The 26,379-nt window shown below is 42.9% G+C and overlaps 1 protein-coding gene across 1 annotated transcript in view; it reads right to left on the bottom strand.

The window, feature by feature from the left end:
• The window catches only part of KIAA0586 (KIAA0586 ortholog), a 67,715-nt gene extending 41,658 nt beyond the window's left edge, over positions 1 to 26,057 (bottom strand). Inside the window, exons 1-11 of the mRNA XM_018562187.1 lie at positions 25,367 to 26,057; positions 22,399 to 22,460; positions 19,836 to 19,917; positions 18,109 to 18,178; positions 15,770 to 15,947; positions 13,249 to 13,485; positions 9,902 to 10,046; positions 8,116 to 8,262; positions 5,848 to 5,968; positions 1,943 to 2,066; positions 1,095 to 1,133 (exon numbers count right to left, since the gene is read on the bottom strand). Of these exons, the coding sequence (XP_018417689.1) occupies positions 1,095 to 1,133; positions 1,943 to 2,066; positions 5,848 to 5,968; positions 8,116 to 8,262; positions 9,902 to 10,046; positions 13,249 to 13,485; positions 15,770 to 15,947; positions 18,109 to 18,178; positions 19,836 to 19,917; positions 22,399 to 22,460; positions 25,367 to 26,057 (1,896 nt within the window). The remainder of the gene's footprint in view (positions 1 to 1,094; positions 1,134 to 1,942; positions 2,067 to 5,847; positions 5,969 to 8,115; positions 8,263 to 9,901; positions 10,047 to 13,248; positions 13,486 to 15,769; positions 15,948 to 18,108; positions 18,179 to 19,835; positions 19,918 to 22,398; positions 22,461 to 25,366) is intronic.
• Positions 26,058 to 26,379: the final 322 nt, after the last annotated feature.

Below are 26,379 nucleotides of genomic sequence, written 5' to 3'. Positions count from 1 at the left end.
CGGAAATCTCATGCACTGCAAGCTTTAAAGTGGAAGTAAAGGGGAAAAATATAAAAAGAAATTAATAAATAAAAAAAATTGCTGGAAGGTAGGGATATTGGCATAAGAGACTTGCAAAGCTGGGTATATAAAAACAGTACTGCATGCGCTGTACAGTGCATGCACTCAACCCATTCACAGCATCTCTGAGATGCTGTGAATTGGCCAGGTGCCAATGCAACTCCAAGGTACCAATGCAAATTGGCCATGATGCAACTCCTGTGCGCATTCCAAGGAGTTACATCATCAATGGTCACCCAATGGCCAAAGAGGACTTTTGAAAACCTGATGTGTTAGCGGCAGAGATGGTTGTGGCAGGAGGACACTGCTGAGAACCGAAGATGGATCCAACAACGCTGAGTAGAGCACACTTTTAAGGCAAGTGTGCCCTAATGTGTGAGTATGCTTTGCATATATGCACATTAGGGTAAAAACATAAAAAATGCAAAGCAGTTTACTTCCGCTTTAACATGATAATTTAATTTGAACAGCAGTTTACAACACCTTTGTTTTTTAAATCTGCAGCTTTTGTTAAAAAAATACTCTGTGCTCCTGCCATGAAGGTCCTTGTTTAGGCACTTTCTGTTATGGGGTGACAACTGTCTCCCAGTTGTGTTCCTGCATTGTCACCTCTCACACTTGCCCCTGGTGGAGACTACAAGTGGTCATCCTAACACCCATTGGACAGACACGATCCACTGTTGTCCCTATCAGGAAGCCGGTCCAAAGCAATGATTTCCAGCCAATGGTGGAGAGTACAAGTAGACAGGAAGTGTCTGAAGGGGCTGGAGGAGATCAGCAACACTAACATGCAACACAGGATTTAAAAAACAAAAAAAACAAAAAGTGTAGTAATTTATTAGTAAAAACAAGCCAAATGTATCAAATACTTCGGGCTTTAGGGAAATAAATGCAATACAGATTTTAGATCTACTTTAATTATTCAATAAGTATATGGTTGTAGGAACGTATTATAGATTATGAAGCCAATACAGAGATTTATAAAAACATGGCCAGCACCAAAATCAATGAAAACGAATGCACATCAGACATACCTGGAAATCTTCAGCTTGTGACTTCCATTGCTTTGCATCCTTAATAAATAAAATAAAAAAGATTTTTTACATGTTAAAGTCAAAGATGTTTTTCAATTCAGTGAACAGTACTATATGGTGACACTCACACTAAGTTCTCTTCCTTTTATAAGCCTACCTAAACCTTTTCTTCCTTTATAAGCCTTACCACTTCCACCCATCAGCTTTCAGAACAGGCCTTACTATTGTAGGCCTCATATCAATGTTCAGCTTGTTTGCATCAACTAAGTAAAAAGAAAGTTTAGCAACCAAAAATGCTTTTTTGGCCATAGTTCTCTTTAGGGTCACAGGAGAACATTTACTATGACCTCCTGTGACCCAAAACTCAACATATAGCAGGCTATTGCTTGCTATTTGCTGGTAGCACAGAGCCACGCTGTGGCCTGGAAAGTACCCAACAACATTGTCGGGATCCACCCCACCACCTGATTGACAGCTGGCCCACCCCCTCCCATGTCCGTCCCTCCAGTCAGCACCGGAGGAATAGCGAGGGGAGGGGAGGATCCCTGTGGGTCAGCGGTGACCGCCAGTCACACGTCGGCTCTAATTATGGGGATGAGTGTATTTTACTTTCCCCATAATTCTTCTTTAGACTGATTTAAGGGAATACATCATTGACATAAAGGTTGTTGGTGTAATGTGTAGCTTTGGCATAATTGTTGGCAAGAATTGACTAGAACAACCTACAAACACTTTCCAGAGCCCAATATTTGACATATGGTATGAGAGTATAGGACCAGATTGGGCTGCGATTACTAATTGCTCGGAGAGTAACAATACTGAAAAAGACCGGACCTGCAATACCTTACCTTTACCAAGTTCTGCATCTCCTGCTTCAGTGTATTCAGATCCTGCAATACATCATCAGCTTTCTGCACTGCAACTCTAGAGGCAACATTGGTTGTCTTGCGGAATCCATCACTCTGGAGAAAGCTGGAATAGAAGACATTGGCATTACTAGGTGAAGAGAGGTTCTTGTTAATTCTTCAAATGTGTGCCATTCAATAGGCATTTGGGTACATAAGTGTGTACATTGCTATAAAGTCCACTGTGAGATAGTACTGAGGAAGAGAGAGGTATGCTTTATGGAGATATTAGAAATATGTTGGGCCTTTAATGTGTGCTCTGCAACCAGACTATATGGATCAGGGACAGTACCAGATTTGCAACTCATACGGGCATGCCGTAATGAAAGCTTGTGAACCTGGAAGTTCTTAGAGCCAAGTGCTTCCAGGATTATTTATTACAAGGGTGATCAGTGAACAGTATTTAACCTAATTCCTAACAGCCTCTATCCCATACCCTCCGCCAGTGGTCCCAGGTAACAAGGGGGGTGATATATGATGGCTTTTCAAACTTCTACATCTACACATACTGTATATCACTTAGAAAAGAGGGTTCAGACATTTAAAACAACACAACAACAGAGATGTATTGGTATATAGGCAAACTCCAGCTGTTATGGAACTACAAGTCACAATGAGGTATTCAGGGGTGTGGAAATGTAAAAAAAAAAAAAAAACTACTTGTTCAAGAACTTGGACCCGATTCACATCTGAGTGATCAGAGATCGCGTGGCGATGCGTTTGGTTTCCTACGCTATTGCCATGCGATCGCGCACAAATGCAAATCATGCTTGCGGTGCCATTCATTTCTAATGCCACCCCAAAGGCGGCCAGCAATCCCCGCAAAAAAACGCGCGTCACTCGTCGCACAAAAAGGTGCACGAGCCTTTTTGCCGCACGGATATTGCCCCATTGAAATCAACAGGGCCGCACCGCAACTGCGGCACACAAACGTATGAGTAGTCCCGGGACGCCCATATGTAAACCAGGCCCAATCTACTTGTCCCTCATGACAATCTACTTGTCATGATACAACAAATTATTTTAACCAAAACCATATTTACCTGTGCTAAGAAGCACTTATGCTGTTCAACACCTTCATACCTGCACACACAGCTCAAGAGCAGGGATAAGCTCAGGTTCGGACCAAACCGGAGATCTTCTGGAGCCAGAAATAAAGCTTCTTCCGTTGCCACCCAATCAGCTGCAGCCAGGGAATTCCCCACTAGCAGCTGTGCTTAATCAATAGGGCAGGTACATGACCCAATATGAACACGTGGACATAGAAAGGCAGTGATGTCAGGACAAGCATACTGCTCCTTAGTTTATGTGTAGCTGCAGGGTGGGAAAATGACCCAGTCCACAGCGGATTGGGCCGGTGGCCCCAAGTCCCCTTCCGGTTCTGAAGAGGGGGTGACTAGGGATAAGCTCATGTTTAGACCAAGTAAAGATGAGCCCAGTCCAAACCTGTGCTCATCCCTAGTCAAGGGCAGTTGAATTGAACAAAAATCACAACTCTGCATGCCAGCAGCTGATCTCTACACCTGTTCTAACAAAGCTGCGTGGACTACATGATTTGTATAGAAGGAATACTTCTACATTGCGTTGTATCTGATTACAAAGAATGGCCTCTTCTAGCTCCTGCCTCAGTCTTGGAAGCATTCCAGTAGGAAGCAGGCACAAGGCAATCTAAGTAGACACTATAAACAGTAAGCAGTCCAGACAACTTTTAAAACATGCCAATAACTCTGCGTTTCCTGTGAAACCGGCTTGGAGCATTGCCAGCTACTCGCATCTCTCATTAACTCACTAGAGCAGAGCGGATTGTAGCGCTGGTTGTCATGGATACAAAAGTGGCAGAACTAATTGCATTTATAACCTTGAACACCTTCTTTTCTTAATGAAAAATAAGTGGTATTTTAATCACATTTGTAAGAGGCAGCTGGAGAAGTGGCAGACATGCAGACAGAGACAGCTTGCATCATGCTACCGGGATTTCAGCATATACTGTACATCTAAATAGTAATGTGTGACAACTGTAGTAACCGTCACCTGCATTCTTAGATTTCTTTTTTACAGTACATAAAGACAGCAGGTAAGCATTATCATGCATGCCAACCCTCAGAGGAAGTCTAGTGACAAAACGCATCAAGACGTGGCATACCATCGCTTCCTGCTGGATACATGCGGTTGCGAGGAGAGTGAGGAGACTGATTTTGACTGTGTTGTTTGATATTTATATATATATATATATATACACAATACTATCTTGTCTTGATTTGTATTGTAATGTCTTCCTTATATTGTAAAGCGCTGCGCAAACTGTTGGCGCTATATAAATCCTCTATATATAATAATACTGGTGGATTGGATTCTCATCCGCATTGATCGAGCTGGTAAGTGAAAGGAGGAGGAGAGGGATGGAATGGCCCTAATGATTTGTGAATCCAAGTCCATCTGGAGAGGCGAATGGAAAAAGGCTGTGGTCCTTAATGATATCACCACATAAGGCTCATCTCCTGTATCGAGTATCCATAACCGTTTGGTGAGTTTGTTTGGAGGAAGTAAGGAGCACGGTGGTTTTAGGAGGATTCACTACACAGCTACTTTGGAAGATCGAATCACTGTTTTTTAATGTGTGTTTCACAATGGACACATGGGACTTTAATCACCAAAAAATGTGATACACAAGGATTACATATGTGGGTGATTCTTTAGAAAAGTTATTAGATTTGTTGTGTGTAATATATCTATAGATATATTATTGGTAAAACGCAGTACAGGACATATTGTAGACTTAGGTACGCATTATCTACAATGTGTGTGATGTTTCATGTCTATAGGTAACCTTTCAAAGTCTAAAAGAGTAGTGTTCTCTTCCAATGTGGATGGTATATAAGCCCAATGAGGGACTGAATTCACAAGCACCTGCTCTTGTACCTAGTGCATACTGACTGCTTCTATGCTTGTTATTTGAGGTGATGGCTTTCACCTTTATACCCAATACCTTGACTGAACCCTATATCCATAGCTCTAAAGCTAAGAAAAAGAAGTGGAAGCTGGCAATACATGTCTAGAATTTCAGACAATTCCTGCTGACTTGGACACAATTTGAGCAGTGTGTGGCCCTGCTGGTACCCCTCCATTCAACAAAAGGCTATTTTCCAATTGCCTTTTGTCTAATGAGCCAGGCCAAAAATTGTTGGCTAAACAGTGTCTGCAGCTAATCAGATGCAGTCACTGTTCAGGTATTCTGGCAGCAATGGGCAATGTTAGAATAAAATAGCCCAGAACGGAAGGTTCCTCCCTGCTGCATAGCGTGGATGAGGAAATCAAGTGCAGAGTGTGTGGCAAGCTTTACTACCAAGGCTCTCCACGGCTGTAGAGCTTGAAGGCCAAGTTTACCTTTCTGACTATGTTTCATGTTATGTCCATGTTTAGGGTATAACATGAAACATGGTCATATCGCAAAGCGAGATGAGTCTAAATATGACTGTGAAGTTCAATAGGCATCCAAGCTAAACCTTGTACACTTTGTAATGTAACAGACCTTGCCAGGCATCCCTTAGTAAAAGTCTGCCTGAGGACTCTAACACTGAAGGCTTTAGCTGTTACTCAGCTCTGCTTGCATAAAGCACTGCAGCGTGAAGCAGGAAGCAGCATTTCCACCAATAGATAGTGATAAAGGTGTGAGACCTTCATTGGGCTTTTATCTCGTGTGCATACACAAATCTACTGCTCCAGGATCTGCTGCGCTGAAGACCAGTGCCTCTACCTTGGTGATTAAATCTACCTATTCAGTCCAAAGTCTTCTATTCATTCTACAAGAGAGCCGGAGAAACTGTAATATGCGGTAAACATCTGATTACCTGTCACTAAATGACTGTCCATCAACCTTTGACAGGTTTAAGGGATTGTGTGCTCTGTATGACAATTTAGACATGGGTGTGCCATCATGTCCAAGAATCTGCTGCAGGAAGTGAACTTTGCCTGTTAAAAAAAAAAATATAATTTAAAGTTTTCTTTTACTAAGAATTGTATTGCCAAAATGGAAGCACACCACAGTATGATAAAGCACTATAAAAAGTAATCAAATCGAACAGAATAATAACAACAATCGTAATCCCCGAGTGCAAATCAAAAGTGCAACAGTAGAATGCATATAAAACAAACAGCCAAATAGTGCCGTTGGATAAAGAGGTAAAAACCCTGAGGTATAATGCGGTGTGCTTGTGGAAACAACAACAACCACATTAAATGTAGTCAAAAGTTCCCCTCCCAAAAAATAAGCAGAGGGAAAGGCAGTAATAGGAAGAGAGAAAATAAGCGAAAAAAGAAAAAGAATGGGGCAAAAGAGGAGTGAAAAGGAGGAAGAAGGAAAGGAAGAGCAAGGAAAAAGAAAGAGAAGAGACAGAGAAGGCCCTGGGGAAGGGTCAAGATATGAAAAAAACTATAAAGTTAGCAAAGGAGGGTAAAATCTAGGTGAATGTACATAAGAAATCCATGGTCTCCAAATCTTGAGAAATCTAGCATGTCTGCCAGCCAAAATAGCTATAAGATTCTCATTGATCATAATCACTGAAAGCATATTTTTAACCGCTTCGAACCTCTGCGTCGGAGACCTCCAGGCCCTAGCCTGGTAGCTAGGAATAAATGATTAACTAATCATTTAAAGTAGAGGTGCACCGAAATTAAAATTTTAGACTGAAACAAAAAATGTTTTTACAAAGTTTACATAAAAATAATGTAAAAAAATGTAAAAAGGTTAGAAAAATAAATTAGGTTCAGTTTCGGCCTGAAATTCTATTTTTTTTTTAGAGTTTATGTTAATTTTATTTATTTTTATTAAATGTTTTTATTTTTTAACTTTACTGCTGGGGCTTCGGTGAAATATTAGGAGCCTAAACAGACCCTTGATATTTCACTTTTAAAACAGAAGAGATTGAGGACACAAAGTCCACAATCTCTTTTTCTGCAGCCCCTGTTATAAATGAACAGGAATCCTCTATGCTGAGTGCTCCTGTTCATTCATAACTTGTGGAGATAGTATGTTTGCCATGCACACAATTTTGAATGAACAGGAAGTGATGTAGATCACTTCCTATTCATTCATAACTGGTACAAAGTAACTCATACTATGTCCAGTTATTACAAGTAGTCAACAATCACTGATCACTGACTGATTGTACTCGCTCTCGCTCCTGACTCGCTGCCACGGGAGGGTGAGACGGCAGTGCGGGAAAGAGAGCTTGGTCTATTTTGACAGCCATCTCCTCCCCCTCACTGCCGACTCGGGCTTCTGTGACAGTGCACGGCTGTCTCCACCCTCACACCGCTCTCCATCCTGATCGGTCAGAGGAGGCTGAGGGGTGGTGGTGGTGCGGGAGGAGAGCTCAGGTTCCTGTGACATCGTGGCTCACAGGCAGCGCTCTCCTTCCCAGTTTTTCAATATAGGATGCTGAAAAAAATTCTACATATAACAGAGACAAGCTGAATAATCCAATAGCACAGGAAACAACAGAAGAAGTTGTGCAATGATCAAAAACCCTTTTGTATGTGGTCACCATAGAAGATTGTGCATCACTCATATGATATACAAACAGAGTTTGATTACAAAGTTGTTATCACTCATAATCAGCAAAGTGTAGGCCTTCGTATAGACCTTATCAGCATTATTTCTTTTCTTAGGTGTAGTCTAGCTATTTTCAAGAACATGGATGCTAGGCAATCCCCCCAAGACCGTCTACGGACATCAGAAGCTTTGGAAATTTATATGGTGGAATGAGTGTGCCTATGGAGAGGGAAGAGTAGCGGGTGCAAGCTCTTGTAGGAAGCAACTATGGCTAGCATTAATCAACTTAAAGCTTGCCATACATGGCTAAAATCAGTCGATTCCCCCATCCATGCTAAACAGTGTAGATGGAGGTTGGTGGTAATCAATACAGTGGTGCTTCCGAACAGTGATTGCATCTGATAAGATGCATTCATTGCTTGGCCGATAATTGTCCACCCAGCTCAGTCAATTTTTAAATCTACTTGTGTTGAGCTGGGTGGTATTTTCATGACCACAGCTTGGATTTTGTCCAGATTCAGCAAGTATTCTGTAATATCTGCCATAAAAACACATGGAATATCACCTGCACTTGTGGGATTTTTGGAGTCCTCCACATTTTCCTTCCCCAGTACTGCTTTTGATGGAGGCTGCACATCCATAGATATTGGCTGTGGAGCAAACCTGCGGGGAGCTGGAGTCTCTAGGGGGGACTTCCGCGAATCACTGGTCTCTGTCACAGGGAGGAGGACATGAAAAAAAACACAGAAAATTAAAGTGAATATTTTGCCAACAAACTTCTTTTACATATTTATCATTTTCAGAAGTGAAAAAAAGCACATTTTGAATATTCTAAAAGCCTTTCTGTTGCTTGCAGATGATAAGGACAAATCCGGTATTGTAAGGTGTCAGATAGTTGGTATACTGCTGAACTATCACTAGAGACACAATAGCAAGATCTTGGGTTACAGCCAAAAGGAGAAATGACTCCTAAATCCTCAGTCTGCAGGAGCAAAAAACAAGTCCAGTGCTAGTGCTGGGCTTTCTTATGCACTGAAGCATAGAAGCTTCCTGTAATAAAAGTCTATGCATAAAATATACATAAATAATGAAATGTATTAGTTCATAAAAATGTTAAAATAATCAAAAAGTACTAAAGTTTTCCCTTAAAGGAAACCTGTACTGAGAGAAATATGAGAGTTTCATTTGTGGACTTTTCACCAACACAGAACAATCATGCATCCATAAGGGTACTCATAACTCTTGTTCTATATACTTGTTTCCCAAGTCATAGGGGGCTATTCACAAAGTGAATTACCGAGCCGTAGTGAAGTGAGCCGAACAACCTTCAGATATTCACTATGGCTCAGTACGGCTGATTTCAGCCATACATCAGCTGCACTTAGGTCAGCTGAACATGCTCTGCATGAACCGACTGAACCGAAGGGCTCCCGCAACCGAAGGATCAGCCGGAGCTATGGCTGGATCCTTCGGAAGCTTTGTGAATAGACCCTATAGACTACGAAAGCCAGAGAGACAGTGGGAGAGCCAGGCAACATAATCAGAAAAAAAAAAGGTCAGTAGTGGCTGGCCACATATTTGTCTCGGTACAAGTTGTCTTTAAAGCTGAGAGTTCATGGAACCTTTACGGGAGTTAATATTTCGGCTTTGCTACGCGTTATCTGAAAATGTACTTGCAAGGACCACGTGTCTCCGATGTGTTCACAAAGTCACAGAGTAGTAACAATTATGCTGATCAGGAACTCTGTCATCAATCTAACATCACATGCTTGCACTGTATCAGTGAATCAGAAAGAAATGAAGCCAGAGACAGCCAGGTAACTAGCATTATCAGGAGTCAGTCAGCAATAACAGCCCCATATTTATTTTGTGACAAGCTACCTTACAACTGCTTACTTTCATTTCTGCAAACATAGGGCTGCTTTTGTGTCATGTTTATAATTGACGCACCAAGCAAGTGATACAGAAATAGAAAGTGATACTGAACCGTACTAGCATCTGAAGGTAGCCATGCACTGGTAGTTTTTGCTCGTTCAGCTTGCAGGCTAACCACCCTCCCCATAAAAAACAAACAAACAGCCACACTAAACAGCTTGGGTACATGGATAGGGGAATTTCCCCTGTAAGACTATGGTACTTTGACAGCTAGAATCTGCAGCTCTCAGAATAGTCGACCAGTGACTGCAGATTTCAAGCCCAGCTCTGTTGACAAAAAAGTCCAGGGAAACCCACAGGATGAATTTTTACCTAGTCAGCAGGACTTGACCTACTCGACTGAAATTAAAGCAGTGTATGGCCAGATTACAATCCAATCCATCAAACAGTTTAACAATAGAAGAATGACATCTGACCTCTGTCGCTGTTCCTGGGAGGTGCTGTGTTCAATGGCTGGTGGAGGGATTGCGGTTTAAGGACTGCACTGGGAACATGAGTCCATCCAGAAGCAGGTTCAGGACGGTTTACATTGGCCTTGACTGCAGACCTAATAAAATGGGACTGATAAGAGAGCAGAGCGTTAGACTGACAAAAAAATATATATACACTTTACCATGAACTGAAGACCAACAATTATTAAAGCAGACCACATGTTAACATTGAAAACGACCTTTTGGCAAGTTAAATAACAAATCATTAAAAACAGGTCTTAAATAATTTTGATATAAAACTACCTGAACCCATAACAACTTGTCATAATCCTTTGCACGGCAGATATTTATTTATTACAGGTATTTCTATAGCGCTGACAATTTACGCAGCGCTTTACATAGTTGCACATTCACATCAATCCTTACCCTCAAGGAGCTTACAATCTAAGGTCCCTATCTCACATGCATACATACTAGGGCCAACTTAGAGAGCAGCCAATTAACCTACCAGCATGTCTTTGGAGTGAAATCTATTGCTCCCCATCATGGTATTCTCTTAAAGAACTCGAGGATTTAACTAAGTTACCCTTGCAGTGGGGCTACCACCACACTGCAAGGGTTAACTGCAGTATTCTAACCCCTAGAGAAAAAGGAGAAGATATACTCACCTCATCCTTGGTCCTGCGGTGGTCAGCACTCGCCTATCTAACCATCTGCTCTGGTTGTGTTGTGTCCTAGTTGTCCTCACATCTAATGCAGTAATGCAGGTGAACAGACATGCATTAGACGTGATGATGTCAGCAGGGCTTAGAGAGGAGAAAAGGCTGCAAGCACCGGTCTAGCATCCAGGCGGGATCGTGGATCAGGTGAGTATACCTTCTTTAATTCAAGCCCCAGAACAAAATGAGCAGTTAACCATTGCAGTGCCCCACTGCATGGGTACACTTTGTGAATTCCTGGAGTTCTACTTTAAAAGTATATGTCTTGGTAAAAAAATTTTTTTTTTTTAAATGTCAGTATGACTAGTTTTAATAACTCGGCCCCACTGAAAACCTGATGCACCACCTTAAGTGTGGAAGATGCAAACAAAATCCTATTATCCCCCTAGAAATCGTAGAATAAAAGAACGCAGAGCAAAAAATCCTGCAGTGGAAAGACTGGAATGGCACCAACTGACAGCCTGGGAGAGAAGGAATGCAATGCTTGTGCCAGGTCAAGACAACCTGACAGCTATCTGGCGCATGGTGAAAGGATTCAGACGGGAAGAGGAAGGTTGGACATTAAGAATGATTGTTTCTGGAAGACCGCACAAGCCAAGAAAAACAAGCACTCCCTGAGACCCTCAGCCCATTACACCGATAAGTCACCAAATGGGTATTGTCTTACTGCAATGACCTTATACAGCAACACTCAGACTTGTCATTAAGCTGAAAATAGCTTTATCATAGGAGTGTAAACATTTGATATTGGAAAGAGACGGACTGGACACTGGTTTATATTTCTGAGGTGACAGAATGCCCCAGCTCATCGGAAAAGGAAGAAAGAGGGTGCCAACCAAGAGATCTATTACTTTATCCTGGACAGAACAACAAACTTATATTCGGGACTTGGAAGGAATATTTTCCCATTTCTATCAATCTGAACATTATCAACGCTATCATAAATCTTACACTAGACTTGTTGAATCATAACATGTTAGGGAGATGAGGAAAAGCAGAGAGGAGGTCCACAACTAAGAAGTAGATACGGCTAACGACATTGCTGGGGATTCTAGCGCAGCCGAGGCAGTGTTGTTCGCACACAACAGGAAGTCACAAGCTCACGGAAGTGAGAGAATAGCAGAAGCGGTTTGCTTGCAGACTGCTTTTAAGAACAGTTTGCTTTCAGATAAAGATAAGTGTTTTGCTCAATTGCTTGCCCCCAGTATGGAGACCGACAGCTCCGGGTCTCAAACTAACGATTGGAAGAGAGTAGGAGGAGTTCCTGATCACATGATCACTAGGATTCCCTGCAGCTTTGCCCAACATGTGAACAAGTGCACACCAGCAGGCATGTGTTATTCAGCGTACATCAAGCATATGTTGGTGTGAATGGGCCTTTAAGCAGCAGCAGTATGGATACAAGCAAGGGGACAGAAAGAGGAGGTGAGGTTTACATAGCAGGAGCAGTTTCAATGAGAAATTAAAGCAGAGCTCTTTTTCCACTGTCCATAATATTACTCCTTCCCCCCTCCAATCACACAATGTGAATGTTATATATAAAATTGTGAAGGATTATTTTCACAATCCTCCTAGCTTGTATAGACCTTCTGCATCTGCACACTCTTTACTGGCTTTAGAAAGGAGCAGTTCCTCCAAAAAGCATTTGTCATGGATAAAGACACCTGCAAGTTGATGTTTCTTCCACTCTGCGAGGTTGCTAACCTGCAACAAGGACGCAGACTGTACCACCTGGAAGTGGTTCCTACGCTATACTCCATCCCCACTGCTGGCCACAGAACAGAGGAGGACTATTAACATCTCTCTGAACTAAGTGATATGTTTTTTATGGAAGTCTGTGAGTGAGCTCTAGGAGGAGAAATTAAAGACTATTCTGATAAGCAGTTACCATGATGCAAAAACGACTTGTTATTATGTCTACCATCATTTTTTGGAGATAGCAACTAAAAGTCTCCAATTAAAAGCCTGTACAAAGCCAAGCAGACAGGGAGGAGGTGGGAGAGAGATGTATCTCATACAGCCGTTTGTGTATTGTGAACTTGGGCTCTGTAAATCACAAGATTTTTCCTGGGAAGCAGTTCAGATTAGCCTGGCAAATGTGTGAAATTGAGCCTGTGGGCTCCATCTGCTGCCTGGAATTAGGGAGGTTTGAAATACTCATATGAAACATTTCATATTTTACTAATAAATGGAAATATATTTGTTTTTAGTTCTAAATATATTAAAGGAAAAGCATGAAAAACTATAAATGTTTTTTTAAATCAAGACATCAACGGGCAACTATAAAGAGTCATGAGATATGTTGCTCCACTGACACCAACAGAGATGGTTCAGAAAATGCAGACACCAGCAGTATGTTTTTAGAGACCTGGAAGTCCAGGCTATAAAAGATTCTTCTAGCCCCATGTGAATTTTTGGTTTGTCTACTGGGCAGGATGCCAATACATTTTACTCAATGACTTGACAGGCCCCTAGAAGACCCAGGCTGTGTGCAGAATTCCTAAAGGGAAGGACTGTATCAGGGAGGGGGGAGTCCCGGCGGAAGGTATCTGGAAGTGGCCCTTTTATCAGCCTTTTCTTATAAAGCACAAGCAGAATCCTCAAGGTACATACCTGCATCTCCAGCTGCTGCTGTTGGAGTTTCTCCAGATGCTGAAGGCGCTGCTCTGTCAGTTGGGCCAGCTGCCTCTCCAGCTCGCTCACTCTTTCCTGATGATACAATCTTTCTGGTGGTTGACTTTGGATCTTGATCTGCTGCTCTGTAAGCTTTTGCAGCTGCCTGTCTGCCTCTTGGAGTTTGTTGAGCAGTTGTGAAACAGAGTTCACCTGGACTTCCAGATCACTCTGAGCCTGCGGAAACAAGAATGACAGATGACCTCAACGTTCACACTAACTCTCAGCTAAAACCCCAGATCTGTTATCCCAGAACGGACAAGCTGCTATATCCCTATCACATTTTTGCGCTCCATTACCTCTTCTGCCATGCGTTACACTGCACAGCTCTGCTGCTATTATACTGGTTTCCCAAATGACTTCCACTCAGTATATCTTCTGGTCCTTCTGTTTCTAAACACAGACTGGAATATTCTAAATCCCAGATAACCTTTCTGCAGTAAAGTTTCCATTTTCAGATGGGAGGATTAATTACACTCACCACTAAAATCTATACAGCACCAACAAAGGCAACAGGGTTTGGCATGCAAATAAAATGCAGACATGTACATGGTCAGTCCAACAAAATCATAATTTCATGAAAGGGTGGACAGAATTAAGCCGATTAACAAACTGGCTTCTTACACCTTTCAGAGGCCTGAAAGACAAAATGCATTCTCAGCAAAAAATATCACGGCTGGATTGCTCCTGATACATACATAGCCAATAGGTGATTATACCCACAGATTTACACAAAACATGGAGTATTGGGCAATGGGAGCCTCTAAATTATTACTATCAGAAAAAGTAATCCCATTCCAGCATCATTAAGTTTGTGGAGCAGATCTGATCGTTAGAGCAAAGTGCAGTATGCAGGTGATTGGGGGAGAGAGCAGGACAGGGATCACTTAAAAGGAAAGTAAAAATAATAAATGCACACTTCTTCATAAAAGAAAACATGTGCACTCATTCTTTTTGCATTGCAACCATGATCAGTAGATCCTAGGTGCAATGCTCTGGCTTCTGCAGACAGTTCCTCCCATCCATGCCCATACGAAGGACTGGAGGAACAGTTTGCACTGATAGCATGAGGGGCGCTTAAGCTTAATGCTAAATTCTACGAGGGACAATGTTACCAGAGGGATCATTTTGGATCCCACGAGGTGAGCCCTCTAAGTAGGGGGTGTAGATTTAGTAAGGTGACAAGAAAAATATTTACAGTAACTGGAGCGGGGGGTGCTGAGGTTGCCAAGGAGGTATATACTATGGGCAGGGGTGAGGTGGCAGGGGAGAGATGGCCTGTAAGCAGAGGAGGTGGAAATATCCACTGTGACTGGGATGTGTGGTGACTAAAAGGGTGCATAGGTGACTGGGGAGTGATGGACTATGACTGGGGGATGAGAAACAATGCACTGTGAGCAGGGGATGATATGGTAGAGGGATGCAGTGTAAACAGGAGTGGATGGGGAGGGGTACAGTACAAGTGGGATGTGAGGTGGGAAGGGATGAAGTGTAAGTGGGATGAGAAGTGGCTGGGAAGAGCGGAATTGGGAGTAGGATGTGAGGTGGGAAGGGATGAAGTGTAAGTGGGATGTAAGGCGGCTGTGAAGGGATGAAAGGGCTAGGAAGGGATGAAGTGGGAGAGAGATGACAGGTGGCTGGGAAGGCATGAAGTATGAGTGGGATTTGAGGTGGCTAGAAAGGGATGAAGTGTAAGTGGTATGTGAAGCGGCTAGGAAGGGATGAAATGTGGCTAGGAAGTGTGAGTGGGATGTGAGGTGGGAAGGGATGAAGTGTGGGTGGGATGTGAGGCGGCTGGGAAGGGATGAAAGGTGGCTAGGAAAGGATGAAGCTTGAGTGGGGTGTGAGGTAGCTAGGAAGGGATGAAGCTTGAGTGGGATGTGAGGTGGCTAGAAAGGGATGCACTGTGAGGGGTGAGGATGTGATGTACTTTAATTGGAAATAATATACTCCCTGAGTGGCTTATACTGTATTTGATTTTCTCAGACCAATCATTCAGCAAAGATACAGATTGCTGATATAACATACAGATGGCCACTGAAAGGAAATACCTGCAAATCTGCACATAGAATATCAGCATGACAATATGACAAAACAACGAAGTAAAAATGTTAAATGATATCGGTGCTTATTCCAAGTAATCATTACAATAATTACTCAAAAGCACACTGAGTGAGGGGGATTTTTAAAGACGGGAGCAGACAATCTGCAGCAGCTGTCCATGGCAACCAATCAGCTTTTATTATCAAAGCTTAACCGAACAAGTTGCAAATGGCAGCTGATTGGTTATTGTGCACAGCTGCTCCAGATTCAGCCTGCTCCGGTTTAAGTTAATTCCCCCCACTGAGATTAGGTAATAAAGTTTATGTTTACAATAAGTTCTAATGTATCTATTGTTTCACACAACACACTGGTCATAACTAGAATGTACAGTTTAAATGCAGTGATATGCATGTGTTACCTTCATGACTGGGGCAGTGGCAGCGATAGCAGCAGCAGTGACAGCAGCAATAGTGGCTGACTGCACGTCATTGTGGCCTGCCTTCTCATCTGCTGAGCCTGTAGACTTCCTACTGCTGGTGGCAACATCCTGAAGCAACTGAACACGAACTTCTTTAGTCCCTGTGCCGCTCTGTACTCTGTAGTATAATAACATATATTCAACACAGACATTGGTACATATGAAATATAAATCGCACAGTTAAAGAAATGGCCGAGATAAATCAAAAGCCAACATCCTCAGGAGGTAGCTTTCTACAAAAGCAGCTTCTTGTAGTGCAGTACAGCATTGCCTGGAGCCCCTGCTTTTCTTTCAGTTCCAGGTGGAGATTAGGCACCAGGGCTAGGCCGAGGGGTAGGCAGAAGAGGTGGCCATCTTAGATGCTTCAGTAGGAGGAGGGCCCGAAGGGGCAAGGTCTACATCCTATGCTGCTGAAGTATTTGACAGCTCATGGAGGGGGCACACTTTGGCCTTTCCATTTTGGGTGCTAAAAGACCTTGTCCCAGCACTGTTAGGTACACCCCTCTACTCTGATCCCACAATGCAATGTCTGGTGCTAGAATAATCCCCAGCCATTGTCATTTGGGGGCAGGGCACATGCCTATTTTTATGCAAATAGCAGCTTTGAGAAAGTCGCTATTTACATATTGAAGTAGGAAGGCTGTAGGCAGTGTTGGACTGCACCAATTCTGCAACACGACATACGTACGTCCTGACAGCTCATGCCGTGGGCCATCTCCTGCTCATGTTAGTTTGTCACTTTTAATTTAAATGGTCCCATCCACTTTATGCCCATTTTAAACTAGTATTTAAGTTTTTGGTATATGCCGGGGAGTTAAAGAAAACTATACTTAAGGTGCCCATACACTGGCTGATTTTCGGGCGGCTTTTAAATGTACCGGACGAAATTTGCACACTGTGTGGGGCTGTTGGCTACCTTTCAGCCGGCATTCCTCAATCAACTGATCGAAGGAGCCGGCTGGAAAAAATTTTAATCAATCAGAGTCGGCAGCCAGTGAGCTGCCCACTCTGATTGGGTATTCTGACAGGTGCCAGAGGCACCTGTCAGAATACAACGTCAACAGCGGGATTCCTCGATCAACATACGGTTTGTGTTGATGGAGGAATTGGGTCAATCTTTTTCGTTCAGCCCACGGGTTGAAGAAAAAAAATAAAATTGATCAGTGTATGGCCAGCCTTAGAAGTATGGAGGCTACCTTTGCTAAAAATACTATTTATCTGGACGTCATGCTGATCCAATAGCTTCAGCACTTCCTGAGTCACTAACTAAATTAGAGGAAACTCAGTAGGGGAAATGTATCAAAACTGGAGCAGAGAGAATTTGGAGCAGTTGTGAATGGCAACCAATCAGCTTCTCTCTTCAGTATGTTCAGTTAAGCTTTAAAAATGAAAGAGAGAAGCTGATTGGTTGACATGGGCAACTGCTCCAGTTTTGATAAATTCCCGTGTGTCCCCAGTCTTTCTATGGGGACAGGACAGCCATGTGCTTCCCGTCACTTGAAAATTGTACAGAGAAGCATGCAGTCTGTCTACATAAATATCTAAAAGGTAAGAAGTTTTTTTTTTTTGTTTAATCATTTTTAGGTATGCCGTGTGACTGGGAAGCCAAAACAAACATATAGTGGGGTTTTCTCAAAGTCGATTGCAAAAGTGGAAATACGCTTTAAATCTCTCAGAGACTCTGCCCGTGAGAGCTCTGCACTTGAGTGACCGGGTCAGCTTACCTGCAGCAACCATTTCGAGGGGTTCCCACTGTCGCTGCTGCATTCTTCATTTATTTTACAGTATGATAAATTGGATGGGAGTATGATAAAGGTGAATGGAAACATCCTAAACTACATGGTGGGCAGGAAGAGAGCCACAAAAAAGAAATAAAAATGGGGAAAACTCATCATTGAAAAGAATGATTGCAGAAACTTAAGTGCAGAAATACATCTGAAAACATCTGCCAATTTGAATAAAGCCTTAAAAACCGCCCTGTTTCAGCTGTGCGTTTATCCACTTTTTTTTAGTGACCATAGTGTGGTCTGCTTAACCCTGCAGAGAACGCCATGATTGGAGGAGAGGTCAGTCACATGACTGACGGAAAACTCTTTTCCCCCTTTCATAAAATATATATAACAACTTGATGTAGAACAAAACTGCAGGAGTTTTGAAAGGTTAGAATGACCAGATATGATTCCTTTTTCAGCCTATTTAATGAGGTAACTTCACAAGGAGCGTCATTCATACAACGGTGACGTAGGCTATAAGAACAATACTAGGAATGCAATGCTTACCTTTTATTTAAAGCTGCCAACACAGATTCTTTTTGACCAGTGGTAAACTGTGAAATTTGGACTTCTTTGTCTTAAAAAGCAAAAAAAAAAAAAAGACAATTATAACTCCCAAAAAAGAAAGAAATAGAAACAGCTCAATTATCTCAAACTGGAATACGGGATGTGCAATGGAAGTAGGACAACCGAAGTGCAGTTACCCAGAACTCATTTCTACTAACCAGCAAAGATGCCCTGTAAAGAGTGTATCCAATTTACAATATAAACAGTGGTCTCGGGAGCATATACTGCATTAGTGTAAACTGACAGCCTTATCATGAGGGCTACTGCCCACTATATGCCGACAGTTCAGCCGTGCTGCAGCCAGGAAAGATCACAATAATATTGTCGGGATCCACCAGACTACCTGATTGACAACTGGCACTGGCTCTGCCTCTCTAGAGCCAGCTGTGCCCGCCCCCTCCCCTTTCTGTGCTTCCCATAAGCACTGGAGGAACAGAGAGGGCAATCTCTGCATGGAGCAGTGACTGACAGTCTCCACCCTCGGCAGGTAGAAGCTGTGAGCTCAGAGATCGGCGGTTTGTGAGCTCTCGGTATATAGAGACCGTGTGGCACAGCTGCAGTGTCCCACACCTGTTTAGTTTTAAGTAAGAATATATTTTACTCTCTCAATACATCTCCTTTAACCCATTAAGCCAAAACAATTAAAGAAGAAACATTTTTATTAACCCTTGCAGTGGGGCTACCCCCACACTCCAACGGTTGAGTGCTCGTTTTTGTCTAGGTTGCAAAAAAATAAGTAATACCCACTCGATGCTATGAGCCAGCTTGTTCTTAGACCGGTCCTTCCATCATCTCCCCGTTTACTCTGCGGCAGTGTAAGGCCCTGTAAATCATCACATTCTATACACTGAAGGGAATTTATCAACACTGGAGCAGACAAAATATGGAGCAGCTGTGCATGGCAACCAATCAGCTTCTCTCTTTCATTTTCAAAGTTTAACTGAAGAGAGAAGTTGATTGGTTGCAGTGCACAGCTGCTCCAGATTTTGATAAATTCCCCCCACTGTGTATAGACATGAGGACACTGCAGGGATCACTGTGACAGCTGGATGGCTTGGATGATCGGGTGAGTATAACTTGGTTATTTTATCACCTAGACAAAACTGAGCACTTAACCCGCAGGGGTACCCTCACTGCAAGGGTTAAGAAAAAAAGTTTCCCTTTAAATAAAATCTTACATCAGACTCTAGTTTAATCTAGCCTTAAAGTGACATTAAAGGCAACTTTTTTTTCCCTCACCCCAACGTTAATTAAAGCACTTACCTTAAATGATGTCTCTTAATCTGATCTTCTATTTATTTCCTGTCGTTTTCAGCCTTCTCTCCAGCGCTGCGGCGGGTGTCCGATCCAGCGCTGACTCCTCTAGACTTGCATGCGGGTGCACGCGTCCATAGACTTACTTTGCGTCCCTCTCGAAAATGTGAACTGCGCATGCGCGCGCCCCAAGATCCTTTGCGGCCGCCCGAGAACTTTCACATTTTCGGGCGCTCAGCTGATTTGAAAAATGTTCCGGAGGGCTTGGCAGCGAAAGGGTTAAAGCGGGGGGGGGGTTTTACTTTTTGCATAGATCTACTGCTTGCTGGCAATAGATATAGGCAAAAAAAGATGAGGGTTTAGAAACCCTTTAAGTATATACATCAAAGTGACATTTAGCAAGGGTGACTTACTTTTTTGCCCGATTTCCTCCAGTGTTTTCCTCTTGGTCACAACTTCATCTGTACCATCTTGAAAATGTTTTGTCACCAGAGACTTTTAAAACAAGAAACATAATGATCAAGCATGAAAGCACTTTTAAAGTTCTCCATTTTTGTTTTGCTTCAGAAATGCCATTTTGAGAAGAAATAAACCTATACATATATTTTAAGCAAATTGACTCATCATCTCTGCTAAAAGGCTCCAATTTCTATCTTGGCATTCATTTCCTCTACCTGGCAAAAAAAGATGCAATGTCTTCATCTACTGTATGGACCCACAAATGCAACTTACAGTATGAATAAAACACAGGCTCCCACGGTTACTGCACTACCCTCTGGAAGACTACTCCAGTCCCAAATCACATACACTGGAGCATCAGAGGCACGTCGCACATCACAGAATCATGTCATATGCCAAGGATATCTGTTATAGAGAAGAAAAAACCCCAGACTAAAGTGAAACTTAAAGTGATCTTAAAAGGATAAATCCCCCCATGTTAGTGTAATGATGCCTCTTGATCCAATCATCTTCTTTCCTGTAGTTTTCAGCTGTCCCTCCAGTGCTGGTGCCGGTCTCCGATCCAGCGCTGACTCCTCTGTGCTAGCTGGCACTTCCTGTCCCAAGGGGTCTGTGCGGGTGCACACTGCTCCATAGACGTACCTTGTGTCTCTCCTCATCTCCCGGCCGAAGATCTGAACTGAGCAGGCGCCCCCCCCCCCAGGATCCTTTGCGGCTGCTCAAAAATCTTCAGATGTTCGGACTGGAGTGCGCGGCGAAGACACAGGTATGTTTAAACCCATTTCAAATGGTTTTTTTTTAGGTTTTTGCATATATCTACTGCTTGCTAGCAGTAGATATATGCAAAAACACGCTGAGGGTTTATTAACCCTTTAAGCTTTTTTTTCAGGTTTTTATTGCTGTCTATGTCTCCAGTGTGGAGATGCACACTCTCTATATATGCTGGTGGCCATAGTCACCAGGACAGAAATTGTGGAGAAATCCAAAATTCTAAAGCTGTCACCAGAACAGGAGTAAAGGGGAAATCTTTCAGGGGGGGCAACTGTTCTGATGACAATTAGGAGGGGACTTTGAAAGCATTTCCTCTCATTTACACAGACTAAAAGTCTCTGGCAACGGATGTATGATGGTGAGTGCAGAGTTTAAGGAGCTATAGATCCAAAAGACTGGTAAATTGTGGTTTACATGTGCAGAAGTGATTCTATTTAAACCCTTTCTATCAAAAACAATCCACATCAGCACCACAGGACCTGGTTTGTAGCCCAGAAACACTTGTAAAGGTACCACTAATGGAGGCAACCCCATTACAGGTCAGGGAGACTGAATATACCTATAAAAACAAAAGCCAGATAATCAGCTGTGAGGAAAGGGGCGTGGCCCCGGAAACACGTCATCATCTAGCAGTGGGGTTTAAAGACATGAAGACAGAGTCTGTCATTATCCCGATGTGATCACTTGTACCCCTCAACTAATACAGTGCTTGTTGCTGTCGAATGCAGGTTACAAGGCTTTATCAACATCCTCCTTTGGGAGTATAATCAATGGTATTTTATTTATGTTCCATAATAAAGGTCTTACAATAGGGAAGGTGCCCTGTCTGGCTTTTGCCTTTGTGGAATTTACTTTAAACATGAGCACCTAGGAGGTGCCTACCCAGTGTTTTTTCTAGATCTCCCCATGATGCCAAAAATCCAAGGAATTCTGATGTGCAAATAATGACTTTATATAGGAAGTCGGTCATGCCTCCCACACTTCATTATGCATTGGTGACTGCAAATGTTTCGCTAGGTGGCCAATCTTAGAAAGTGGAAGCCAGTAAAGGGAAAGGGGGGAGTAGGGATAGCATTGTACATTAGAAGATCATGGGTTTCAAAGCTCCCACGGGTCTCTGGAAATAAAATGAATATGCATAGAAGACAAATTAGGCTGGAGGTTAGTGCTTGTCTAGACTGCGCAGCTTAACTGTATTGCAGAGTAGGGACCTAGCTGTGATGTCTGTATCCCAAGACTGGCTGGACAGGATTTCAAAGCTTCTGGTGGGTCAACCAATTCACATATATGTCATTCAACTATTTCTTTAGCCTTTGCATGGAGTTCAGCTTTCAAGAAAATCATATAGTTGGCAATCTGTTGTTCACATATTATAAAATATTTTCTTTATTTGTAACATTGATGTAACAGGCATAAATCCCCCGGGCCTTTCCAGAGAACATGGCACAAGTTACATCACAGTCCCTGACTGTGAAGAAGCTTACAGTTTTCCCTACCACAACCATTAATGCAGTAGGACCAGTTGGCCAGAAGCTGATTAACTTACCCCTATGCAACTCCGGCCCTCCAGCTGTGCTTTAACTACAAATCCCAACATGCCTCTGGGAGTGATGCTTGTAACTGTCAAGTCTTGCATTGCCTCATGGAACTTTTAGTTTCACAGCAGCTGGAGGGCCGGAGTTTCCCACCTGTCCAAACACACACACACACACACACATTCTTATCCCAAGAGTTAATCCTTCTTACCTTTGGGGATTTGGAGTTCTTGGATATTACATTTTTCTGTACTGTTGAACCAATAACAGCATCTGAAAAAACAATGATTGCGTAAAGATTTTAAGTCATGCATAAATACATGCAAATACAGTATATTCATACTTACGTGTCTCTGCTTGTGGGGTAATTAAAGTATCATTTTCTTCTCCTCCATTGTTATAAGCCAAGCGAGAGAAAAAGCAAGAGGTAGATTCCTTACCTTGGTTTTAGTTATACTCTACACCCTTTAAAGAGAATGGGCTGTTCTAAAACTGGGATGGTCTTTAAGGACCATGCTGCCATTGGATGATCTGGGTTAAGGGTTACTTCCAAAAATGAGCTGATGGTCCAGAAAAACAATCAAAAAGGTAAGCAAATCCAGTAATGTAGCAACTTTCAGTCGCCAAACAAAGGAGCTTGGGGACGTGTCACTGAACAAAACTAAAGCTAGCTCTTGTCAGTTTATATGTCAATAGAGCATGCACAAGCCAGCGGAAGGAACCAGAGCATGTGGGTGTAGAAGCAGGTATCCAACCCACAAAGTGTAGACACTGGGGAGAAGCAAATCAACAGCATTTCAACACCAGGCCACCAGCATCCCAGCAACCAATTATGCACCCCCCGTCCCATTCAGCTGCTGACCAGGAAGATTGCCCTGCCGGCAGCTGAATGTAAACAAAGAGGCCGGGGATGCTGTCATTCAACCCAAAAGAGGAGCAGCGCCACATTGCCAGTTCACCTGAGTTTACCCAAGCCCGTTCAAAACTGACTGCCACCCCCTCCTGCAGACCCACCCAATAAGTTGCAAAGAGGCACATTCCCTGCAGCTACACATCACAAAGGAGCAGGAGATCCACAAATGAGAAGCCCAACACTAAATGTAGTTCAGATGTGTGCAGGCAGCGCAGCAGCATTACTTAACTTTTGTAATTGAACATTTTTCACAATTATGTACTCAGCCTGACTCTGTAAATGTTTACCAACCTGTCGATTAATCGAACGTAATAATCGGCTAACTAATCGATTTTGAAAATAATCGTTAGCTGCAGCTCTAGTAGCATCATCACCCTGTTAGTGCTATGCTATGTCTCAGCTTGGTCACTAGATGGCACTGTTCTATCACTTTTAGGCCAAGCAAAAAAAAAAATACAAATAAATAAAAAAAATCACTGCACATTCATTCGATGAAAAACAACAACAAACTGTATATAACTGTACACTAACAACACATTATAACAAATAGCAGTGTGTATATTTGTAGGCATGACCCACTTTAAAACGGTGACACATCAGAAATGATCAGGTTATACTTCAAGGATTATTCTTACATATTAGAACAAGGATACCACTGCCTCTATGTAGAGCTGTGGAGAGCATTTCTGCTTTCACCTTGTGGTTTTCTAGAATGCATGCTACAGTCAAAATGGCAGCTCCCATCACTGACACTAAAGTGCTTGGAGTGGCATCACATACAATCAAAATGCACAGCAGACTCAATGGCACCGTAGCCTCACCCTCCTGCCGCAATGCAATCTGCCACACGGGAACGCAAGGCACATCAATGCCTGCGGTCTGGTCAGAAAAAATGCGACAAGCACTATTTCTTCTGACCAGATCGGACTGGAACACAGGCATTGATGTGCCCTGCTTTCCCGTGCGGCCGATCGCATTGCAGCCGGAGGGCGTAGCTCGGAGCCATTGAGTTTAACGCACCACCACGCCCCCTTCATGCCCCACAACAGACTGAGCCGGCTGCAATGCGATCCAGTGCGTTCCGGCCAGAACGCACTGTGACTAGTGTGAACTAGCCCTTAGAAAGAAAATTGCATATTTAGATGAACTTATAATTAAGTTTCATTTTAGTTTTACTTTAATTCTACTCTTTAATTCCACTCTAAAATAGTGTTGCATGACCGAGCAATTGTCATTCACACCATGAAAACTAAAATAATGGCCTGGTAATGTAGCGGGTGTCACATAATGGTACTGAAGTGGTTAAATCTGTACACCGGGATGAACAAATATTGTCTAAATGCATCATATGTATTCTTACTTATATTATATTAAGTCAAAATGTTTGTTACCGGTATTTCAAATGCTAATTAAATCACTTACAATGGACGCTGCCCTTTGATGTTTAAAAGTTTTAGTTTCCTGCAGAATTAGCTGGTCCCCTGAGCACTGGCCCTGATATCCTGTTTTAAGTCGGCTCCTTTCCCTTGCAGGGTCCTATAGAGACACACTTGTGTGTGCTAGTAAACTGTGTGTGTCTCCACAAACATACAGGCACAGCAAGGCAAGTCACTCCCTTCCCCCTACTCCTCCTTCTCCTTCCTTCTGAAGTCTGTTCTGTTCCTTGTGATCTTGAACTGGACAGGAAGTTCAGGGAAGCAGAGTTGGGAGAGTTGGAGCTGTTCAGAAACATGATAACTAAGTCTTCGGGTAAAAATGTAAAGAAATCAGTTGCTGGGCAATGTATATGTGATAGATCTGGATTCATTATAAAAAAAAAAAAAGGTTTGACAGTTTAATACTACTTTAAATCTTGGTGTGCTTTGTGTACGTCTTCCAAATCTGTGCAGTAATATAGTGTATATATTTACCTCTGTGCAGGAGCTACCTGTCATAAAGACCAGTCACTACTGCTTCATCCTTGAGCAGGGTGACTGGTCTTGTATCCACCCCCTCCTGTAGTGGGTGTGGCCTGCTGGGTCCCTCCCACTGCTCTGTTCTCTACACAGGTTATGTACCGCACAGTGATGATGTCACTGATACCATTACATGGTAATATCTGGATTGGAAAAGGCATTTGGTGCACACAAACTAAATTTCCATCATTTATGGCAACGGAGTAAAATATTTAGATAAAAAAATGTTTTGCTCGCAGTTTAGATGTAAGCACTTGTTTTAAAAAACAGCCTTTACTTAAATACATTTGTGTGTAAGATTTAGTTTTTACCTGATGTCCCCTCCATGAAGGTAAATCTGACAGCGGGATACTTGTTAGCAGGAAGTGCTGGAGGGACAGATGTCGGATCTCTCTTCTTCATGGTAAAATCTGGTAATGGAGCAGGAATCTCCCGCAGCCTCTTCACCGAGATGTGGACTGTGCTCCTGTCATTGTCCTGGGAACATACTGTCTCTCCATGGCTGCCCTTTCTCAGTGATCCATGGAGGACACCCCTTTGACTTGGGACTTCAGACACATGGAGGGCTTCCTGACCTTCTCCATCAGGAACATCCATCATCACCTGGCCATTCTTCCTTTTGGAGCCATGCGAGAGATCAGGATGTTTGTGCTTGAGTTCTGAATATTGGGAAGACTCCTGGCTTGCGCTCATCTCCATCCCTCTATCGGTTACTTCCTTTCTCATGGATGCTGCAGAGGTATCCCTGTGTCTGTGCTCTCTTCTCCCACTGTAGAGCCCAGACAGAGCAGAACTGTCTTGACCTCTTGCAGCCACCATCCCAAAATCCAGAAGATCCATCAGCCCTTGGCTGGTATCTGCTGCATCAAACCTTCTACTTATCCCAGCTGTTTCCTTCTTCAGTGAGCCAGACCTGTGGACACTGGTAGAACGAATCAACACATCACTGGCTGTAGTGCTGGCCACCGAATCCAAGCTGATGTCTGATGTTTCTTCCTGCATCCTACGATGGCTCTACACCCAGAGACACCCTGCCCCCCTATAAGTGCAGCTATTTGTCCAGTTCCCGCTGCTAAGGTGCACCAGCAACACCTGAAAGGAAGCTGACACCAGAGCACAGGGCTGCTATGTTTACTAAAGGTGCATGGCTTTCCTCACAAGAGAAAAGGTCGATTGATAAAACATTCAAAAAATGACGCCGGAGACCGTACACTGCACGTCATGCTTCTGCCATGTTCCCGAAGACCAAGGCGTCTTTGGAAAATAAAAAGTATCACACGCAAAATGGATCCGAAGCAGAGTCATAGTGGGGTCAAACCTCGAC

Source organism: Nanorana parkeri, unplaced genomic scaffold (genome assembly GCF_000935625.1).
Source record: "Nanorana parkeri isolate BGI_ZX_2015 unplaced genomic scaffold, ASM93562v1 scaffold20, whole genome shotgun sequence".
Taxonomy (NCBI): domain Eukaryota; kingdom Metazoa; phylum Chordata; class Amphibia; order Anura; family Dicroglossidae; genus Nanorana; species Nanorana parkeri.
The sequence above is the reverse complement of the archived record's forward strand: the minus strand, read 5'-3'. Positions and strand labels throughout refer to the sequence as shown.